The 20,757-nt window shown below is 32.8% G+C and overlaps 1 protein-coding gene across 5 annotated transcripts in view; it reads left to right on the plus strand.

The window, feature by feature from the left end:
- LOC111050052 (anoctamin-10) overlaps positions 1 to 18,090 on the plus strand; it is a 29,461-nt gene extending 11,371 nt beyond the window's left edge. For 2 of the 5 annotated variants that reach the window (XM_039423619.1, XM_039423620.1), the window contains 9 exons: positions 152 to 327; positions 1,239 to 1,400; positions 2,142 to 2,349; positions 2,878 to 3,008; positions 3,434 to 3,523; positions 6,076 to 6,222; positions 7,176 to 7,367; positions 8,491 to 8,739; positions 10,505 to 10,758. In XM_039423619.1, the coding sequence (XP_039279553.1) occupies positions 152 to 327; positions 1,239 to 1,400; positions 2,142 to 2,349; positions 2,878 to 3,008; positions 3,434 to 3,523; positions 6,076 to 6,222; positions 7,176 to 7,367; positions 8,491 to 8,739; positions 10,505 to 10,522 (1,373 nt within the window). In that variant the 3' untranslated portion in view covers positions 10,523 to 10,758. Of the gene's footprint in view, positions 1 to 151; positions 328 to 1,238; positions 1,401 to 2,141; positions 2,350 to 2,877; positions 3,009 to 3,433; positions 3,524 to 6,075; positions 6,223 to 7,175; positions 7,368 to 8,490; positions 8,740 to 10,504; positions 10,760 to 16,843 lie in introns of those variants that run through there. The other 3 variants (XM_039423618.1, XM_039423617.1, XM_039423621.1) reach the window with 3 other exon arrangements.
- Positions 18,091 to 20,757: the final 2,667 nt, after the last annotated feature.

Consider the following 20,757-nt stretch of genomic DNA (forward strand, 5'->3'; position numbering starts at 1 on the left):
TCCAAAATTCTCATAAGATACTTCCTTTATAATATGTTTCAGAATTATCAGCGATATTTGTATAAATATTCAATAGTTTTGAAATAATTTATTATATACTGCATTGTTTGTCAATTTTCTATTGATATCAATTTTTCAATCGCACTTTCAGAATCCATCAGAGGTTACTTTGGAGAATCAGTTGCCTTATACTTCCAGTTCCTAGATTATTACACCACTTTTCTACTAGTGCCTATGATATTCGGCTTTTACCAGATGTTTATGACAACGGAAGCCATTGCGTTCTTCTGTATATTCAATGTTCTTTCAGCATCAGTATTTTTGGAGGTTCGTACTTTTTCTCTAGTTTTTAACTGTACCTACTCTAAATAATCAGATATTTATGAATTATAAAGTTTATGGGTTTGCCACAAAAACAAGGTTTATTGTAATACATTTTTTATTATCTAAAATTTCTCAAAAATCTGTCGAATTAGTTACATTTAAATTCGTCTCAATGATTACTTGTACGAGTAAACATGATTCATCTTTTTCTATTTTTTCACTTTCATAGGCAATAAAACCATGAATAAGGTTTCTTTTCTCAATTTTTGTTGTAACAAAATTTCCTAATTTTTTATGATTCTGCATTTGTTCTCTTCTTCTCAGATCACCTATCCAACTCTTTGTTCACTTTTAAATTATCCAATCAGTATTATAAAAATTGATCTTCAGTTTTCCTCCAACAATATTTTATGAGTATAACTTGAATGTATTTAGGAATATAAATTACAACCTGGTCATTTTCCAATACACTCCTCGCAAAAAGAATTACTACTGATATTCTAATATGAAATCAAACGAATGTAAAGTGGGCAGTAGCAGTCAGAAGATCATGCTATACAAGTATAAATTTTCTACACATTTTTTGGGACACTAGCTTTTAATAATTAACTACTCAATTTTCTATCAAGAAATTAGATTGTGCAACGAGTTTTGAACATTTTTAGAGTACTGTATTTTTTGTTCGGGATATTTCAGTATTTTCCCAACAAAATAGTTTTTTCAATTTCCTTGAAAATATAAAAATTAAGTTCTGAAAAGTTCATAATTTTTTCGAATTTCAAATAATTTGCAACCAGAAGTAAAAATATATAATTTAGACGTATTTCAGTTGACGATTTTTGTTGATGGTTGCTGGTGTCATAAAATCGACGCCTACAGAATGGCTCCCGGTGTTGTTGATTTGCTGTTTTCAGATGTGGAGGAGGAAGTGTAGCGAGTTGGCTTACCTGTGGGGCACAATAGGCATGGCCAGCAGTATGGATGAGCCCAGGCCCAACTTCCGGGGCACCATGGCCATCGATGTCGTCACTGGCAAAAAGCAGCCTCAGTTCCCTCGTTGGAAAACAAATCTTAAGGTTATCAACTATTTTATAATCCTAAGAGTTGTACAATTAATTCATAATGTTTTAATTCTTGAAACAATCTCAATGTTTATACCAATTATTTTAACTATTGAATATTATTCAAAGTATTAAAACTATTAATTTATAGTCCATAGCAGAGTTCCAGTTGAAATTTTTACTATTGATTAATAATTAGTATCAATTCTTAAAACAATATAGAATCTCATAAATTTTGCTATGAATGGAAAAGTGGCATGTTTATACCTGGCATTCTTCAAGACATTTTATAAATACTTTAAAATGCATTCCCTTTAACTATTTCAAACTGTAGAAGTTATTATTCATAAACACGTAGACCTGGAAATCTTTGAAGGAAAGAAATTGGAAAATTAATATGTCCCACTATCATTTATAAATTCCTTACTTCCAGTGAACCAAAACAACTGAAATCAATATGAAACGATTAAATAATGAAACTAACAAGAAATTGAGCGAAGAGAGAACAGAAAAATGTTGTGAAATATGGTAAAAACTTACATTATATATCCTCGATGGATCACAGGCCTCTGTATTTTTTTTTAAAGTAATTGAGTAAAATTAATAAACACAAGCAATTAGGTGTTGATAAATGCACTGCTGGTAGCAATATCATTACTATTAAATTAGAGCATTTCAGAGCCGAATAGTTAATGAACCATTTGAAACTAAATCTCATTTGTATATTGACCAAAAATTTAAATTTCTGTGTTACAGATGTATTGTGTTTCGCTACCTCTGGTTGTCGTCTGCATGCTTGGAGCCTTTCTAATAATGTTGATATCATTTTGGGCTGAAGAAATGTTGAAATCCAATGTTGAAGTTTCGTCAAACTTCCACATGCTACCTAGCATAATCTATGCCGGCCTCATTTACGTTATGAATTTGGCCTACAGACGGTTTGCCAACTTCCTCACAGAATGGGGTATGCTATACTGTCTGTTGAATATGTTTTACAAAAATGAATGTTACTTGCTGTGACAATGAAAAACTGATTTCTTATTGTCACTATCATGTTTTTAATACCATTATATTGATCATTTATGCAGATACACACATCATTTATACATAAAACTATTCAAAACTCATTTATAATCCAATTATCATATATTGAGATACAATAAGGGTACATTAACTGAACATTATGCAAAAATCTAGTGAGCAATATGTTATGTCTATACTATGTCACTTGCACTTGGCTTGCACTTGCACTAGGCTATTATGCACTTGAATTATGTTCAATCAACAAATCTAGTATCTTGATGTGTAATAAATCGTCGCACTCTTTACATTGAGCATGCATTAATGCTCTCCGCCAATTTTCTTCAATATATATTCTGCTGAGTACCTTGAATACAATGCATTGAATTGTTGATCTCAATTTAAATTACCTTGCTGGTACAAGAATTGAATGAATTAATTAATTTATCAACTGAATAATTTCTTTTTTTAGAAAATCATAGGACACAATCGCAGTTTGACAGACATAGAGTGACCAAATTGGTTCTGTTTGAATTTGTCAACAACTTCATGTCTCTTTTCTACATAGCATTCGTCATACAGGACATGGAAATGCTTCGCAGTGTAAGTTACTATTTATAATTATATATTTTGAACTTGTTGGGTGATATAGCCTTGGTGTGCTCTCAATCGTACTCCTGACTAGGGTGTTCTATGAAAAATATGATAAATACCTTGTCTTGTCAATTCTGTGTTCAGAATCACTGAAAACATTATAATTTAAATAGTGATTCGATACTTCTGATGGGTCCATGGTTTTCAAAACTCTTTATTCGTATAAAAATGTGGAATTAAATTATGCTTTTGGTTTGAATGAACACTTGTTTGGTTACTTATATATTTTTGTTCCCCTCTCAAGAAAATTAATTTCATTTCAATAAAAAATATTATTTCAAGATAATTATTCCATTCATATAGGCTATGTTAATTGCTTTTTCGCTATTAACATTGCAATATATAATGTGTTTTATTTTTTGTTTATTTCCTAGCAACTGGCTACTCTACTTATTATCCTCCAACTACTTAATAATTTCCAAGAATCACTTCTTCCACTATTCCTGAGATATTCTGTTGATAAGGTACTGTAACAAAATCTTTCTCTTATACAATGCTTTTTATTAAAAATTAAATTATGATTTCAACAAATTGCACAAATTAAAAAAAATAAATTTGAGCTTGATGTAGTTGAACAAACAGATAACTGAACCAATGAACATACATATATTTTTTTCTTCAATGTTGTTTTCCATCACGAACTGCTCATTATTAAATCACTTTTTGCTTTTAGAAAAAACGACTAGCAGTCAGATATTTTACAATAAATGAATTTTGTAAAATATCTGACTGCTAGTCGCAATATCATTACTATTAAATTAGAGCATTTCAGAGCCGAATAGTTAATGAACCATTTGAAACTAAATCTCATTTGTATATTGACCAAAAATTTAAATTTCTGTGTTACAGATGTATTGTGTTTCGCTACCTCTGGTTGTCGTCTGCATGCTTGGAGCCTTTCTAATAATGTTGATATCATTTTGGGCTGAAGAAATGTTGAAATCCAATGTTGAAGTTTCGTCAAACTTCCACATGCTACCTAGCATAATCTATGCCGGCCTCATTTACGTTATGAATTTGGCCTACAGACGGTTTGCCAACTTCCTCACAGAATGGGGTATGCTATACTGTCTGTTGAATATGTTTTACAAAAATGAATGTTACTTGCTGTGACAATGAAAAACTGATTTCTTATTGTCACTATCATGTTTTTAATACCATTATATTGATCATTTATGCAGATACACACATCATTTATACATAAAACTATTCAAAACTCATTTATAATCCAATTATCATATATTGAGATACAATAAGGGTACATTAACTGAACATTATGCAAAAATCTAGTGAGCAATATGTTATGTCTATACTATGTCACTTGCACTTGGCTTGCACTTGCACTAGGCTATTATGCACTTGAATTATGTTCAATCAACAAATCTAGTATCTTGATGTGCAATAAATCGTCGCACTCTTTACATTGAGCATGCATTAATGCTCTCCGCCAATTTTCTTCAATATATATTCTGCTGAGTACCTTGAATACAATGCATTGAATTGTTGATCTCAATTTAAATTACCTTGCTGGTACAAGAATTGAATGAATTAATTAATTTATCAACTGAATAATTTCTTTTTTTAGAAAATCATAGAACACAATCGCAGTTTGACAGACATAGAGTGACCAAATTGGTTCTGTTTGAATTTGTCAACAACTTCATGTCTCTTTTCTACATAGCATTCGTCATACAGGACATGGAAATGCTTCGCAGTGTAAGTTACTATTTATAATTATATATTTTGAACTTTTTGGGTGATATAGCTTTGGTGTGCTCTCAATCGTACTCCTGACTAGGGTGTTCTATGAAAAATATGATAAATACCTTGTCTTGTCAATTCTGTGTTCAGAATCACTGAAAACATTATAATTTAAATAGTGATTCGATACTTCTGATGGGTCCATGGTTTTCAAAATTCTTTATTCGTATAAAAATGTGGAATTAAATTATGCTTTTGGTTTGAATGAACACGTGTTTGGTTTCTTATATATTTTTGTTCCCCTCTCAAGAAAATTAATTTCATTTCAATAAAAAATATTATTTCATGATAATTATTCCATTCATATAGGCTATGTTAAATTGCTTTTTCGCTATTAACATTGCAATATATAATGTGTTTTATTTTTTGTTTATTTCCTAGCAACTGGCTACTCTACTTATTATCCTCCAACTACTTAATAATTTCCAAGAATCACTTCTTCCACTATTCCTGAGATATTCTGTTGATAAGGTACTGTAACAAAATCTTTCTCTTATACAATGCTTTTTATTAAAAATTAAATTATGATTTCAACAAATTGCACAAATTAAAAAAAATAAATTTGAGCGTGATGTAGTTGAACAAACAGATAACTGAACCAATGAACATACATATATTTTTTTCTTCAATGTTGTTTTCCATCACGAACTGCTCATTATTAAATCACTTTTTGCTTCTAGAAAAAACGACTAGCAGTCAGATATTTTACAATAAATGAATTTTGTAAAATATCTGACTGCTAGTCGTTTTTTCTAAAAGCAAAAAGTGATATACTTTTTTATCTTAATAATTATTATCGTATATTCGTATTCCTACGGAAAACATAATATTATTTATGTAATGTCTACCAGTTAATGATGTGTTTATTTTTTTATAATTTGTAACAGTTGGAAATTGAATACAAAGAGCACAAATCATTAATAGGCTATCTACTGCAGTAATATTTAAGCTGATACGTGCAATGACTAGACGGGCACTTCCAAGTTCCACGTCATAAAGTCAAACCTAAGCTTCAGGGCCCAAGCTTCAAAAGTATCTTCCGTTTTATCTCTTGTTCAAAAATTGATTCTAATTTTAGAAACATTATTCATTCCAATAAAAATAATATTATGTTTGCCTTAATGATTAGTATTTATATTATTTTAATTCCCAGATAGCATTTTCATTATTTTAAATATTTGTGCTATTAGTATTTTAAATAATACTCAATTGCACTAGTTCTGAGTAATAACCAACAATTATTATTTATTGATAGGTTTCGAGCATAACAAGCATTGTGAAAGGCAAAAAGAAATCTAAAGATTTAGATAACCCTAATGAAGATCTTGGTATACCAGAAATGGATTCTAATAGTCACTTCGTTCAGCAAGCTCAACGTGAAGCAGTGATGGACATATATGAGGTAAGAAAGCAAATATTGAAATTCTTTTATTATAAAAAATAGCTAGTAACCTTGTAATATTTCAAATTAAACACGACTGGTTTCTACATTTATGTAATTTTCAAGTGTTCTTTTTCCTTGATAATACTTGAGAATGAGATAAATGTCGGAATTAGTGGTGTTTTATTAAAAATAGGTATTACAAGAACAAGAATAGGTACTAGTTATTTTCTATAATTGAACATTCAAGTAGCCCTATTAAAATTGAATTAAATCAAAGTATCAATTTTCTAAATTAAATCAAGTTAAAATTGATATCCAGTGTATGCAATTTATAATCGATTTGGAGAATATCACAAATCAAGTCTATTTATTACATTAGTATTCGCGATTGCAGTGTTTCCTTACCATTGCATCTACTGTTTTCAATATTAAGTATAAAACATTTGTATGTACATTAATTTTGTCCAAATCTACTCACAAACAAGAATCTGTATTCAAGAGAATCATCTTAAATGAACTTCATCTATATCAAGTGATAACTAATATTACTTATAACACTTTGTATCTGACTCCTACTCGCGGACAAAGTCCAGCAACATACTGTACTTTTTGTGAGTAGTATCATGTTCACTTGTAACTTGTCGTTCTATACTTTTGTGAATATTTCTTGTATGAATTTCGAGTGAATAAATTTGATTTGAGTTGCCAGTTGATGTATTGTCCTTCTTTTTCAGCATAATAGAGATTAACCTCGATTCAAGTGAGGCTACTCAAAGTGGCTACTCGATTCTAGTGAGGCTACTCAAAGTGGCTACTCGATTCAAGTGAGGCTACTCAAAGTGGCTAATCGATTCTAGTGAGGCTACACATTTTAAAAATATAAATTGAATATTTATGTTAAAATATTGCATATCTCAAATTGTGATAAATGAAATGAACAAAAAATAACTGGATGCTACTTAAATTTTCAGGATCCTTACGACGATTACCTAGAACTGTTCGTTCAATTTGGATACGTATTTCTATTCTCAGCTATCTACCCGATGGCTGCGTTTTGGTCAGTGATCAATAATGTACTTGAAATTCGCTCTGATGCTTTCAAATTATGCTGTGTCTACCAACGCCCTATGTCTCGGCGAGTTAAAGATACCGGGGCTTGGCAGGTAAATCAATCATTTTCAGCTGTAGTTCTTTATTAGTAAGTTACAGTAATGTATTGAATATTCTGTGCAATTATCGTTGAATGTTCATCATTTGAGAGAGGAACTACAATGACTTACTAGAATAATCGTTGGTACTGATCAGGCATTGGAAAATGACCCAACAATTTACAGAATATAACAAAGAAATACATAGAAAAAGTATTTGAAACCATGCACTCAAGCAGTCATTGTTGAAGATAGAGTTTATCATTCCATTCCAATCTTTTTAATGATATTTGATTGTTCAGGTTAATAATAAAGAATGAAATTTATACTTGAATGAGAAGAAAAAAAGAAATGAGATAAAATTGCATTTGAAACCCAACTCATGCTCAGTGTCAATTTTTTCGTAATCATCAGTTTCATTGGTTTTATTTTAATTTTTCTTCAAACTACAACTGACTAGTCTTACCATCGTACTTCTAAAATACTGATTCAACAATTAGCTAATTATGCTTCACAATGTTTCTCGTCTTGTATTACTAGTCAGAATTCGTATGGATTTTGTTGGTGGGGAGCCCCTTACGGGAAGGTTCCTCCTGACCAGTGTCTATATATATAATTTGAGCCGTCAATGGTCCTCATGACTGTCCATACTTCAGCCGGGACCGACAGTTTAACGTGCCTATCCAATAACACTGGAATGCCCTGGCTAAAAACTTTTGTTAGTAACCGTGTTTGAACCCGGGACCTCTGGGCTGCTACACAAGCACTATACCCACTACTGGCACGTTTAAAAGTGCTTTTTAATCCAGTCAATTTAAATTTACTACTCAAATATAGGCCTACTGATTTACAATTCGAATACCTAGTCAATTTGAATTTCTTGACTTGTCGAAAGCAAACTTCCAATGAACTGTAGTTGAGAATAATTCACACCTTATTATTAAAAAAAAATATTGTAGAAATTATAATAGTCTGGGTTGTTCTCAGCCACAGTGAATTGTAAGTTGTTTTTAGTGAATCAAGGTGATTTTGAATGGGATGAATACTATTGCTACTGTTCTCAGTTTATCATGTGATAGTGATTCAGTTTTATTGGAAGATTAAAAATGTGTGTGATGGATTGGATACGATGTTGTAGCGGGCGTTCCAAGCTCTGTGTGCCATGTCGGTGTTGACGAATTGTGGGCTGCTGTGCCTGCAGCCGTCACTGCGAGCCCTGGCGCCGGACATGAGTCCAGTGGAGTGGGTGCTGCTGTTCGTGGCACTCGAACATGTGCTGCTCGGCACCCGCCAGGTGCTGCACTACGCCATTCCCGACAAACCAGACTGGGTCCGCATTCAGCTCGCGCGCATCAACTACCAGTCCAAGCAAGCGCTCAAGTATAAGGTACTAAGCATTATTTGTTGACGAATTTAATCCATTTTTTCAATTCGTATGGCTTTTGTTGGTGGGGAGTCCCTTGCGGGAAGGTTCCACCCCGCCTGATTATATAATTTAAGCCGTCAATGGGTCTTCCGACTGTTATACTTCAGCCAGGACCGACAAATTAACGTGCCCATCCGATACCACGGATTCAAAGATTATAGCTTGAAATTACTTGATACTTTGATAATGACCGTGTTGAAATATTGGCGAAAAATGGAAACATTGACAAACGATAACTATAACTTGAAGTGTATAGACTTTTTCTCCGACTCAGTTTCCATCTTGAAACTGCTGATCATAATTTTTTCCAGAATCCAGGATTAAAATTTACCTCGTTGGAGCAGCTTGCATGTTTATTGGCTAATTCCATAACATACAATTTCATAGAATAGACAATACAGTGTATTCTCTAGGAGGATACATTGACAAATGATAACTATGAAGTTTTTAGACTTTTTCATAGTTTATAAAGCTTCAAAGAACATTCCCAATGTTGGAATTATCCGGCCTAAACTCTGTGCCGATGATATTATTCAACATATTATGCTGCAGCACATTATAGGTTGAATAAAATGAACCTATTTGTGTTTATTTTATAAACACAAATATTTATTTATTAATTATTCATAAATACCTATGTATTAAAGTTGTATTTACAACTTAAATACATAATTTTAGTTAATTAATTATGTATTATTCAAGTTTAAATACATAATTTTGATTATGTATTTCGAAACTTACGATTACATATTACTCGTATATGAGTAATTTAAAAAAAGTAAAAAGTATTACTTGGATAGATTCTTTGAATAATTACATGTGATATAATCTTTTAAAGATTATTATTGTAAACGAGCTGGAGTAACCCGTATTTCGCAAGGGTTTGAGAAAAACACAAATAGATTGAATTATAGTTTTATAGTTCCATATGCTGAAAACTTGAAGTATTATCCAAAAATTTACTTGACAAAAGTAGAAAAATAGAATATTTATGAATTATTCGGTTAAAATTATGTGGATAATATTCATTGTAGTTAAAAATTCACAGTAAAAAAAAGAACCTGCAATATGTCATCTATAAGTCCGGCGCGCTAAGATTTGCTTGCCCCACGAATACATTAGTTTTTTGAGCATTTTGAATGGGTTATTATCTTTTTGTAGAATTTAAATCACAAATTGAATAAATTTGTTTTAATTACAATAATTAATTAATACATTAATATTAAAATAGGCCTACACGCATCCTCGGTAGATTCAGAATCTTTATGCAAAATTTAAAGTTAACAAGTTCAGTAGTTCACATTTGATAATTCATCAAACATGTATTTTTCTGTCCCGTATATGTTGATTTAAATTCTTAATCTATAATATGATAAAGGAAAGAATTGGCTTTTACAGTTACAGGATAGGAAATTCACGAATTTCACGTCTGGACAACTAGACTGTTTAACTTGAAATTTTGAATATAGATTCTTAATTTAATAAGGATGGTTATATGCCTATTTTGAATTCTTCAAGATTTCAGTAAATTAAGTTATCAATTAAACCCTCGCGGAGCACCGGTTACTGCTAGTTTTTTTTTCATATAGTATGATGTATGATGAAGATAATCTTATTATTTAGATCATAGATCTATCTTTAGTAGGTAGCGAAGTTTAAAAAGAAAATCACAGGTCTGTGGTTGGTAAACAATGGTATTGTAAAGACTGATGTAAGGTAATTCCAGGAGAGATGCCCCACCTAAGGAAATGACGTCATAAAAGCCACTGGGACATCCAGAGGGAAATAGTATTTGGTGATTAAACATGGTTATCATTTGTCTTCAACATCTGCTAGAAACATTCCAGGTTGGAAATCATACTGTTTTAAAGTAATTTCATTTGTAACACTGATACATTTGGCCATCTCTCCCATGTGCCCGGGTGAGATGCCCTTTCTGTTTGGGAGAGATACATGAATATTGAGGTAATCTGAAAGAATGTAACTTGAAATTCTCAATGTTTTATTGTTTTGTTAGAAATGAAATAAAAAATGTATTATTGAGTAAAAAATGGATCAAGACACATTCAACACTATCTCTGGTTGTATAATAGTTCTCATTACATTCGATGCAGTTGGTTTCTCTATCACTTTAATTTTCACTGTTTGAGTCGTCAACTTAGCTTCGTTTTTTTATGTTTTTTACATTTTCCTACTTCTTTCTTTTTATTTTCTGTATTTTTTTGAGAAGATTTTTTTTTCGTTTCTCTCTTCCTGCTTTCTCCTTCTTCCTTCTTCCTCTCAACATAAGACTTGCCCACATTCATTTTTTTAGCTATTTTTCCAACTTTTCCTCCTGTTTTTGTTTTTCCTCCTCAATATGCTCAGAAGAAGTGAGCACTTTTGCCATCTGCTTTCTTCTTTTCCTGGATTTTTCGCACAACTCATGAACAGGAGAGATCTCGTGTAAGATTTTTGATGGGGCCATTTGGCTCGGGTAGCTGCATTAGGCTTCCTTTTATATTCCGTATGCATTCTTCCTGTAGGATTTTTCCTAAATATATTGGATTGGATCATATATTCAATGTCTAAAACCAGTTGTTATATTCATTGAAATTTTGGGGCAACTCTCCCATACAGTTTGCTGAGGGCATCCCTCCCAGAATTGCATGGGGCATCTATCCTTTTGACAGGGGAGAGATGCCCCAGCATCTTGTCGATCTACAAAGGAAATAAAAAGGCCGCCTACTACACACAGATCAACTATAAACTACTCACACAAGTTCTCACCAACTACATTTCAATATCCTCTTGAAATAGTATATTTCGCACCTAGGGCCGAAAATGGGACTTTTCTGGCTCGAAATCGGTTTTCAAGTCCGAGGCCGTAGGCCGAGGACTAGAAAAGATTGAGAGCCGGAAAAAACATTTTTGCCCATGGTGAGAACGTTATTTTTCGAGGTTTAAAAGTCATAGTAACGTATCTACAAAAACCCAACTTTTCAGGAGAGCAAAAAACAACTATGAGTTCACAGTCCCTCACTATTTCCGAGGTCTGTATTAATTTAAACAACCTAGAATTCACATATCAATGTTGTATGAATCTTGTGCTTCTACCAGTGCATTCATTTCGATGAATTATTGAAAATTAAATTAAATAAAATTAAAAATGAAATACCTTGTTCTAGTTACGCTATTGTGACCGTAATCAATTTCCAAAAAAATGTATCATTTTCTGGAGATAAGCTATTCTGAGAGTGATCAGTTATGAATAGTAACAATTTATTTAATTGTTCCATGTATTATATAGATGTTTATTGACATTCAATAACAAAATATGAGTGATATAATATGATAATATATAAAAGTATAGAAAATCATAGGTGCCTAATAAGTAGGTACGGCATTATTGAAGGACTGGAAAATTAAGTACTGAAATTGAATTATAATGCTCTGAGAATGACTGAGAATTACAAAATATGGAACAATAACATTAAAACTAAATTTGAAAATTCCAGCCTCTTCAAATGACACTTGAATCAAACTCGAATATGTTACTATCTTCAATGACTCTAGCCTATACATATTTATCACCAAAACTAATCATTTCTCAACGTCATTTTCTTCAAAGGACTGGATATGTGAATACTGAAATACAATTAAAATACTCTGAGAATGACTGAAAATCACATAATATTATGAAGCAATAACACTTAAATTACTTTGGAATCTCTCTCAATGACCCTCTTCAAATTATTCACTCTCTCCAATGAATATAATAGGCTATTTATCACCAAAGCTCATCATTTTATGCAGGTGGAAATACAGGTGGTCCATAACAATGCTCTCAATGCAATTACAGACTGTATTGTAATAGGTCTATAGTTTCTTACACCACCTCGATCTCCAGATTTGTATATAGGTACCAAGAAACTGTTTTTGAAATCTCTGGGGAAGAAACCAAGCTCCAGCAAGGCAGAGCCAGTATGGCCAGGTGAATGGCCAGAACAGAAAAACCTAATGACAGGAAGGGATATTTCATCAGGCCCAGTTCCTCTGCCAACATTCAGAGCTTCCAATCTGCGTTGAATATTGATTGGAGTGATGCAGCAGGATGGAACTAACTGGTTTCAACAAAAATCAAATGTCGGGACATTAACCGTGTCCAGCACAAAAATAGATGAAAAATAATCAGCAAAGAGTTCACACTACTTATCAACAGGAGTTGCAGTACTTTTTGTGTCCAGTCTCATAAAAGTAGGTCTGGCTGAGCCTTTTCTCAAACCATCCACATGAGTCCAGAAAGATTAAGAATTTGTCTAAACAAATTCCTCTAATTCAAGTGTAAATAGTTATTGTAACACCTTCTTGTCAAAACACGACATTGATCCCTCAAATTGCAAAAAACTTTATAGAGCTGAATACTACAAATTGCCTTATACTTTCTATGAGCAGTTTTCTTGGCTACAATCAATCTTCTTAATTCAATGGAACCACTTAGAGAAACCAGAGACATGAACCCTTCTCATGAGTGTGTACCTCTTGATGGTCAAGCTCATATAACTTCAGAAATTACTGAAATGTTCCTCAGCTCTAATGTTATCATCAAAATTTGCAACTGGGTAATTCATATTCTGAAACTCCAAAAATATGGAAGCTAAATCGCACTTGTGAAAATCAGATATTTGTTTTACATAGCAGGGTTGTGTCCACCTCCTGTTCCAGGAATATGTGATGAGTGCCTTTGAGGATGCCTGCCAGGTCGATTGTCTGTATTTAGACCTCTCAAAGGCCTTCGACAGAGTTAAACACTCTCTCCTGGTTGCCAAACTGGAGGGTTATCAGGTGCATGTGTCATGCTCAAGTGGTTGAACAGCAATCTGAGGGACAGAACTCTGATTGTCAGATTGTCAGATATGAGGGTCATATGTCATCTCCTTTCCTGGCTCCCTCTGGAGTCCCTTAGGGATCTCATTTGGGCCCCCTCCTCTTCAACTTGTTCATGAATGACATTGAAAGCTTCATATCATCCATGTTTCTAATGTATGCTGATGATGTCAAGTTATTCGACAGGGTATTGCAAGACTTGGGACATGAATCTCTGCAGCATTCTCTCAACAGCTTTGATTTGTGGTGCCTTGATAATGGTATGGCTCTGAATGTAACCAAGTGTGTTGTAATGTCTTTCAAGCGTGGAACAAGTATACTTGATTCTCAATACTCCTTGAGAGGCATTCCTTTGAAAAGAGTATGCAGTTTCAAGGACATTGGAGTGACTATGACTCAGTCTCTTAGCCCACTGGATCACATAAGTGTGATCACTGGAGAGGCTAGATCTCTCCTTGGCTTTATATTTAGGTCCACCAGGGATTTCAGTTCTCCCGAGAGTCTCTTGGCTTTGTTTAGGGCTCTTGTTCTTACAGTGTTGGAATATGGCTCTATTATCTGGGCACCGTACCATCTGTACCAGATTAACCTGCTGCAAAGTGTGCAGAGACGTTTCGTGAGGATGCTGAGCTGCAGGATGGGATTCAAGTACTTTGAAGTTCCTGTGGAGGAGATTAGGGGACATTTCCATCTCCTCCCTTTGGTTCTGAGGTGGGAACACAACGACCTGGTCCTTCTTTTCAAGACTGCAAATGGATATTTGGACTGCCCTGAACTTCTGGCTAGTATCAACATATGTGTTCCAAGAGGAATATGCTCAACGTTCCATTTTCCGCAGATGCTCTCACATAACAGCCTATGCCTATAATAGTGGGCTTTCTAGAATACTTTGCTCAGGTGGTGAGGCTGCTGCAGCTGACGTTGATTTCTTTGGGGAGTCCTTGGGCTATCTCAGGAGAACTATGAAGAGATCCCTGCATGTGTGATTTTGGTGTTCCCTTCCTTGTTTATGCCCCTTGTGGTTAACTTCCATGGGCCTTTTCACTTACATATAATATTGTATGTTAACTATGATTCATTCTGTATTCTAATTTTTGTCTTTCAAACTATCCACATAGATGTTTTTTTTGTTGTATATTATTATTTATCCATATATTCCTTGCTTGTATCTCTTTTTCTATGTTATTTTTATGTGAAATTGGTGTTGTACCGTTGGAAGTTGAATGAATAAATGAATAAATAAACTTTCTTCCAACTCACAATCATCAGCTTCCTTCAAGCATTTCTTTACAAACTCACACGAAAAAAACTCCTTTGTTTTTTGTGATAATTGATCAGAATAAAACACAAACAGGGAAAAATACAGAAGCTAGTCTGATTATCTTGTTAAATCAAGACTTATGGGCTATGAATAGTTATGTTAGCATTGATTTTGTGAGCTTTTTCGCGCTCAAAGTTACTGTCACACTAGCGTAAGTTGACACATAAGCTATTATGTAGGTCACTAACTGAAGCGTAACTAAAGATAAGTTTTTGTGTCATTCAGTTTTGTTCAAGTCAAAGAAGCGTAACAGAACATATGCTTTTGTGTCATCGTTTTTCGTATCGATTGTAGATACGATATCCACTTATCTTTCCAATGGCTAATGCAATGAGATAAGCGTGTGTGTCACTAAATAGACCACGAAAAGTTATTTAGATAGGTCAGATAAGCTAAAAAACAAAATTTTGTAGATACGCTACTATGTCTCTAAACCCTCGAATTATATGTAAGAGGTTGAGTTTATACTTTTTATTCTTCCAAATGACAATAAGATGATATTATTATAAATCTTTTGATTATTGAATGATAAACACAAAGAATGAAAAGTTTTTGATCAGCTGTTTTAGCACACTTGAAATTTGGCCAATCTGAATGTCAATGGAAAGTTTTTGATCAGCTGTTTTAGCACACTTGAAATTTGGCCAATCTGAATGTCAATGGAAGTTTAGGTTAGAAGTTCTATCCTACTCTGAAAATAGAATTATTTGAATAGTTTATAATATATATCTTATCTGTATTTTATTCATCCAAATAAAATGATAGTATATTATTACAGAATACTTTATTGAATTCTAAAAGCATAAAATGATTCCGTTTATCCACCATGTTCCATGATAAACGCTGTACTAGGAGGTTTGAGGTTAGATTCTATTATACTCTGAAAATTGAATTTGAATAGTTTATAATATCTCATTATTTGTATTTCATTCATCCAAATAAAATGATAGTATCTTATTGCAAAAACTTTATTCAATTCTAGAAGCATAAACTGATTCCGTTTCATAAACTATTTTGTAAACACGTTCACATCAAATCAGAATCAGCTGACTTCAAGGTTATTTTACAGCCCTAGGGCCGTAAAAATTTTACCGGCCGGGTCAGAAAACAATCACTTTCGGCCTCCATATGACGCACGTAAACCAGCTCATTACATCCAAGTGGGGCGAAAACGTTATTACCAGCCTCAAATATAACACCTTATCTTACAACGAAGGAAGAAAACACAATACTTCATAGATTTTGATCTTTACTGCCAAAAATAACAAAACAAAACGGTCGTAACTTCTCTCTGTTGTTGACTGGAGTTCAACTGACAGATCGAATGTACTAGAAGAGCCCTCTATCATCATGCTTGAGAAACTATAGCAGGTAGGGCATCTCTCCTGGTAGGGCATCTCTCCTGGAATTACCTTAGTCTACCTAAACCTCAAAATCTTTATTGTTTTGCAATACTTACCTATTTCCTATCTTTTAGAAAGTTTACTATTCATGAAATTTTGGAGTTTTGGGCCAGGCCTGTTGCTCTCGACCAGTCATATCTTTATTATGATTTGTAATTGTATTGATGAATAAATGAATGTGAATATTAATACGATACTTTAAATTATTAATAGTATACATGTATTCTGTAATGTAATGAGATATTTCCATCAATATTTCTACAACAAACTGAACTCTATATTTTACGTTTTTAGGTTTTATTTTCAACTTTTCTCAAATTTTATTCATTTTCACAAAGTTTCAAATGGGTATGTAATCATACTTCTCAAGTTTCAAATTGATGTATAACATTAATTATGAACTAAAACCATTCTGCAATGTAATTCTCATTTATGATCATCTCAACATGTTTTAATTTTTTCTTTCATTTTACAGAAAAGGACATGAAGCTCGTTCGTGATTCATCTCATTCAGTCACTTCTAATAATTTGACGTACTCTCGTCCTATCACGCCAAATAATTCATTTTCCAAATTATTTCAAAAAATCATTTCTTAACCCAGTAGAAACATTTTTATTATTTAATCATCATCTGAACTCAATCTGCAAATTATTTTGAATAATTAGGATGTGTTACAAACTATTTTACTATCTAGTCACTTCCTTGTCAGTAGTAGTAATTAGCATTTTTTATATTTTTCTTTTCTGAAAGTATGTATTTTTGTGTCTTTTAAAGTAACTAAATATTATTCCTCAATTATCTGATTTCAAACTAACTGTAAGAGAAACGTTAGGGTGAATCTCACTCATTTTGTATTTCTTTTTTATTCTCAAATCAACCCCATTGCTGCACATATTTTTTTTGTAATTCAAATCCAGATTGCATGACTCTCAGTATTAGTTTTCTGGTGTTTTTTGACTATTAGTTTTCATGACCTCAGTTTTTATATGAGTTATTTATAAACTTTTTATATTCGAATATAAACAATTAAACATCGAATGAAGTCTTTCCATTCCCAATAGGAACCACTTCTTAAACCAATAACTACTTGAACACGAATGCTAGAGATGCAGGAATGAGTATGCAAAGTCAATTTAAATCAGAATTATAAAAAATGGGAATTATTTTATGAAACGCTTCTTATACCTTTCTCTTTTGATTGTACTTAACTCTTTACAAATCAGTAGTGAAGTGAGAAATTTTGGAAATTTTTTAAATTATTTTTAAATGCATTGTCTACTTCTACTTTATGTATTTTTGTTACAATATTATTTATCTCGTATAAATATATTAACTATATACTTGTTGGTGGACCATTGCAATTTCTGTTTCTATAGCTATTGTAACAATACCGTACTGTAGTATAGGGTTGATTTTTTATACTGATTTTACAATCAATCGCCTTCCAAATATAGTTGAATAACAAAGATAAATCAATATTCACTCAAATAAGGATGTATTTTAGATTTCAACTATTTTCAAAATAACTCATTATTTGGAGTTACCAATCCAATGAAGTTGATAAGGAGTCTTGAATGTTTTAATGAAATTGCCACGATATAATTGAAAAAGTGATTTGGAATACAAATCATAAAATGGAAACATAACGATATTAGTCGCTATATTAACTTTGAACAATTGGCTTGATTCATAATTTGTTTTTCATTATGTATTAGCTTCGTGTTGTTTGCAGCTTATTATAAATAATGTATTCTATTAGACTCAAATTGAAGTAAATGGTGGAACTTGTTTCAATTATCATTTTCACAGGCCTATTATAACATACAATAAACATGTTTTTTAAATGTTTAGCTTATTTTATATTTGACACGAATGTCTCATATAGTTGTGCTCACGCATCATTCATGTATTGCAATGCTGGATTTTCAATGGATCTTGAAAGCTATTTTTGTAATGAGAACTGATCAACTGAATGAAAACTAATGAATATAAATATATTATGATAATGAATACATATATTATGCCAATTGAATATGATTTATTGTTTTAAAATTTAGGAATATCCATGAAAGAACTTGAATCAGCGTTTCAGCGTTGAATCTGTGATTTCAACTTATATCTTTATCAGAGAGAAGGCGAGAGTACTTTGAAACTCAATAGAAATTGCAGTTATAAATATAAGACTGAGTTCACGAGTTTTCACATCTATGAACAGTAGCTCTGACAGATTTTCATGTTTTTGTTTCTTTGAAATATACCCTTTTAATAATATAGGTGCATATACAGGGTGATTCTTAATTATGGTAAAATAATTTAATACGTGATAGTAGAGGTGAAAATAAGAAAAAAGTTCTTATAAACATATATCCATAAACGCTTCATTAGCGAGCTATACAGAGTGAAAGATTTCGCCCGGAATTCAGTTCCTCTGGTGAAATACACCGATGCTGAATTGTTTGGGGACTAGTTTTTGAAAAACTTATGGTGGATTCATATGGAAAAATATCTGCGAAAAGAAGTCGGTGTTTTTCCACTTAGATTTTTTGCATATTTCAACTGTTTTCTCAAAAACTACTCACACTACAGCTTCCAGACTAGTTTTATCCAATTTTGCCGATATTTTTCCATATGAATCCACCATAAGTTTTTCAAAAACTAGTCCCCAAACAATTCAGCATCGGTGTATTTCACCAGAGGAACTGAATTCCGGGCGAAATCTTTCACTCTGTATAGCTCGCTAATGAAGCGTTTATGGATATATGTTTATAAGAAATTTTTTTATTATTTTCACCTCTACTATCACGTATTAAATTATTTCACCATAATTAAGAATCACTCTGTATAAGTATTACTTTTCTTAGAAATTGTCAAGTGTACTTAGTGTCCCCAAAAATTGGAAGATAAGTTAGCTATTGAAACATTATTATTAATCATAATATTGAACATATTAGTGCCTGGTTGCACAATTATTAATAAAATATGAAATTTAACCTAACCATAATAATTAAGTGATGATTAGAGATTCTTCGGCTTCTGTGATTGGTTCTCATGGCGTTTACTTTACTATGCGGCACTACAGTCCGTCGTGGACCTTGGCTCCATCACCAAGCCTCTCCACCAATCCCTATCAGCCACTCCTGTTCTCCATTCTCTCCTTCCTATGACACGCAGATTTTCTTGCACGTCATCAAGCTATCTTTTCTTTGGTCTGCCTCGTTTTCTTCGTGCAAATATCCGCTCCTTGTACACAATTCTTGGCAACCTTGTGCTCTCCATCCTTTCGACATGCCCCAGCCACCTGAGTCTCTGTGACTTGATAAATCGTACAATGTCCCCTTCTCTCAAGCATTCACTTATCTCGCTGTTTTTCCTTCTTCGCCATTCCTCACAATCTCTTACAGGTCCCATAATGGTTCGGACAATTTTTCTCTCTGCGACTCAGACCTGTTCTTCATCTTTTTGGTAATTGTCTCGTGGCATTTATCTGTTATTTAATCACAGTTAGCATTAAATAAACTTTTGTGTTACCAGGACTTGGAGTTTTATGTAATAACTTGCCTTAAATACATCTTGGTACATCCCTTGAACGGGAGACCATATATATTAGCCTGCACTATAGTCCATACAAAACAACTTTCGACTTGGAGGATAAGCGGGGCAGAGAAAAGTAGGGATACAGCGGCGGCGATGTTGCCGCGCTAAAGCGGACATCGTTCTGTATTCTTTAGTGAGTGTTCTACTGCTCATTATAAGCATACGTAGTTTCCTCTCTGAAAGCACTGAGTCTGATTGGCAACTGCGTTTCTTCCAATGGCTATTGATCACTGTAATTGGCTGATCTCCCTCCATTTCTCTGCACCGCATACTCCTCCAAGTTGGAAGTTGTTTAGTATACAATATCTGTTGTAAATCTGGTGATAATCTTGTAATATCTGGTGTAATAACCGAAACACAAAAAGTATACAATATCACTTCCAAGAGGCTCGAAACACAATGAGTTCAATCATCTCTCAGAAACCACTCGTTTTAAATCAATCAATCAAACCAATCACAAATAACTTGAAGCAAGCAATGATGTTGCTCTTTGCAGTTTTTATGCTGTTCTTTTAACTTGAATACTTCTGGAGTCTGTATAGGAGGCCCTGAACGACAAATCTGCTTGATCAAACTTCATACATAGAGTAGGCCTACTCTCGATGTCTCGTTTCAATGTTATCTTTGCTGATCTATTGAAATAATACCACTGATTAAATGTAGTTCTTATTGATGAATAAATATAAACACAATATATATATTGTGTTCATTAACTAGTTTATTATAATGATTTGCACTAAAAAATATTTCTATGATTGGGAACCAGGAATAAAATATGAATGAAAATTTCCACA

Source organism: Nilaparvata lugens, chromosome 3 (genome assembly GCF_014356525.2).
Source record: "Nilaparvata lugens isolate BPH chromosome 3, ASM1435652v1, whole genome shotgun sequence".
Taxonomy (NCBI): domain Eukaryota; kingdom Metazoa; phylum Arthropoda; class Insecta; order Hemiptera; family Delphacidae; genus Nilaparvata; species Nilaparvata lugens.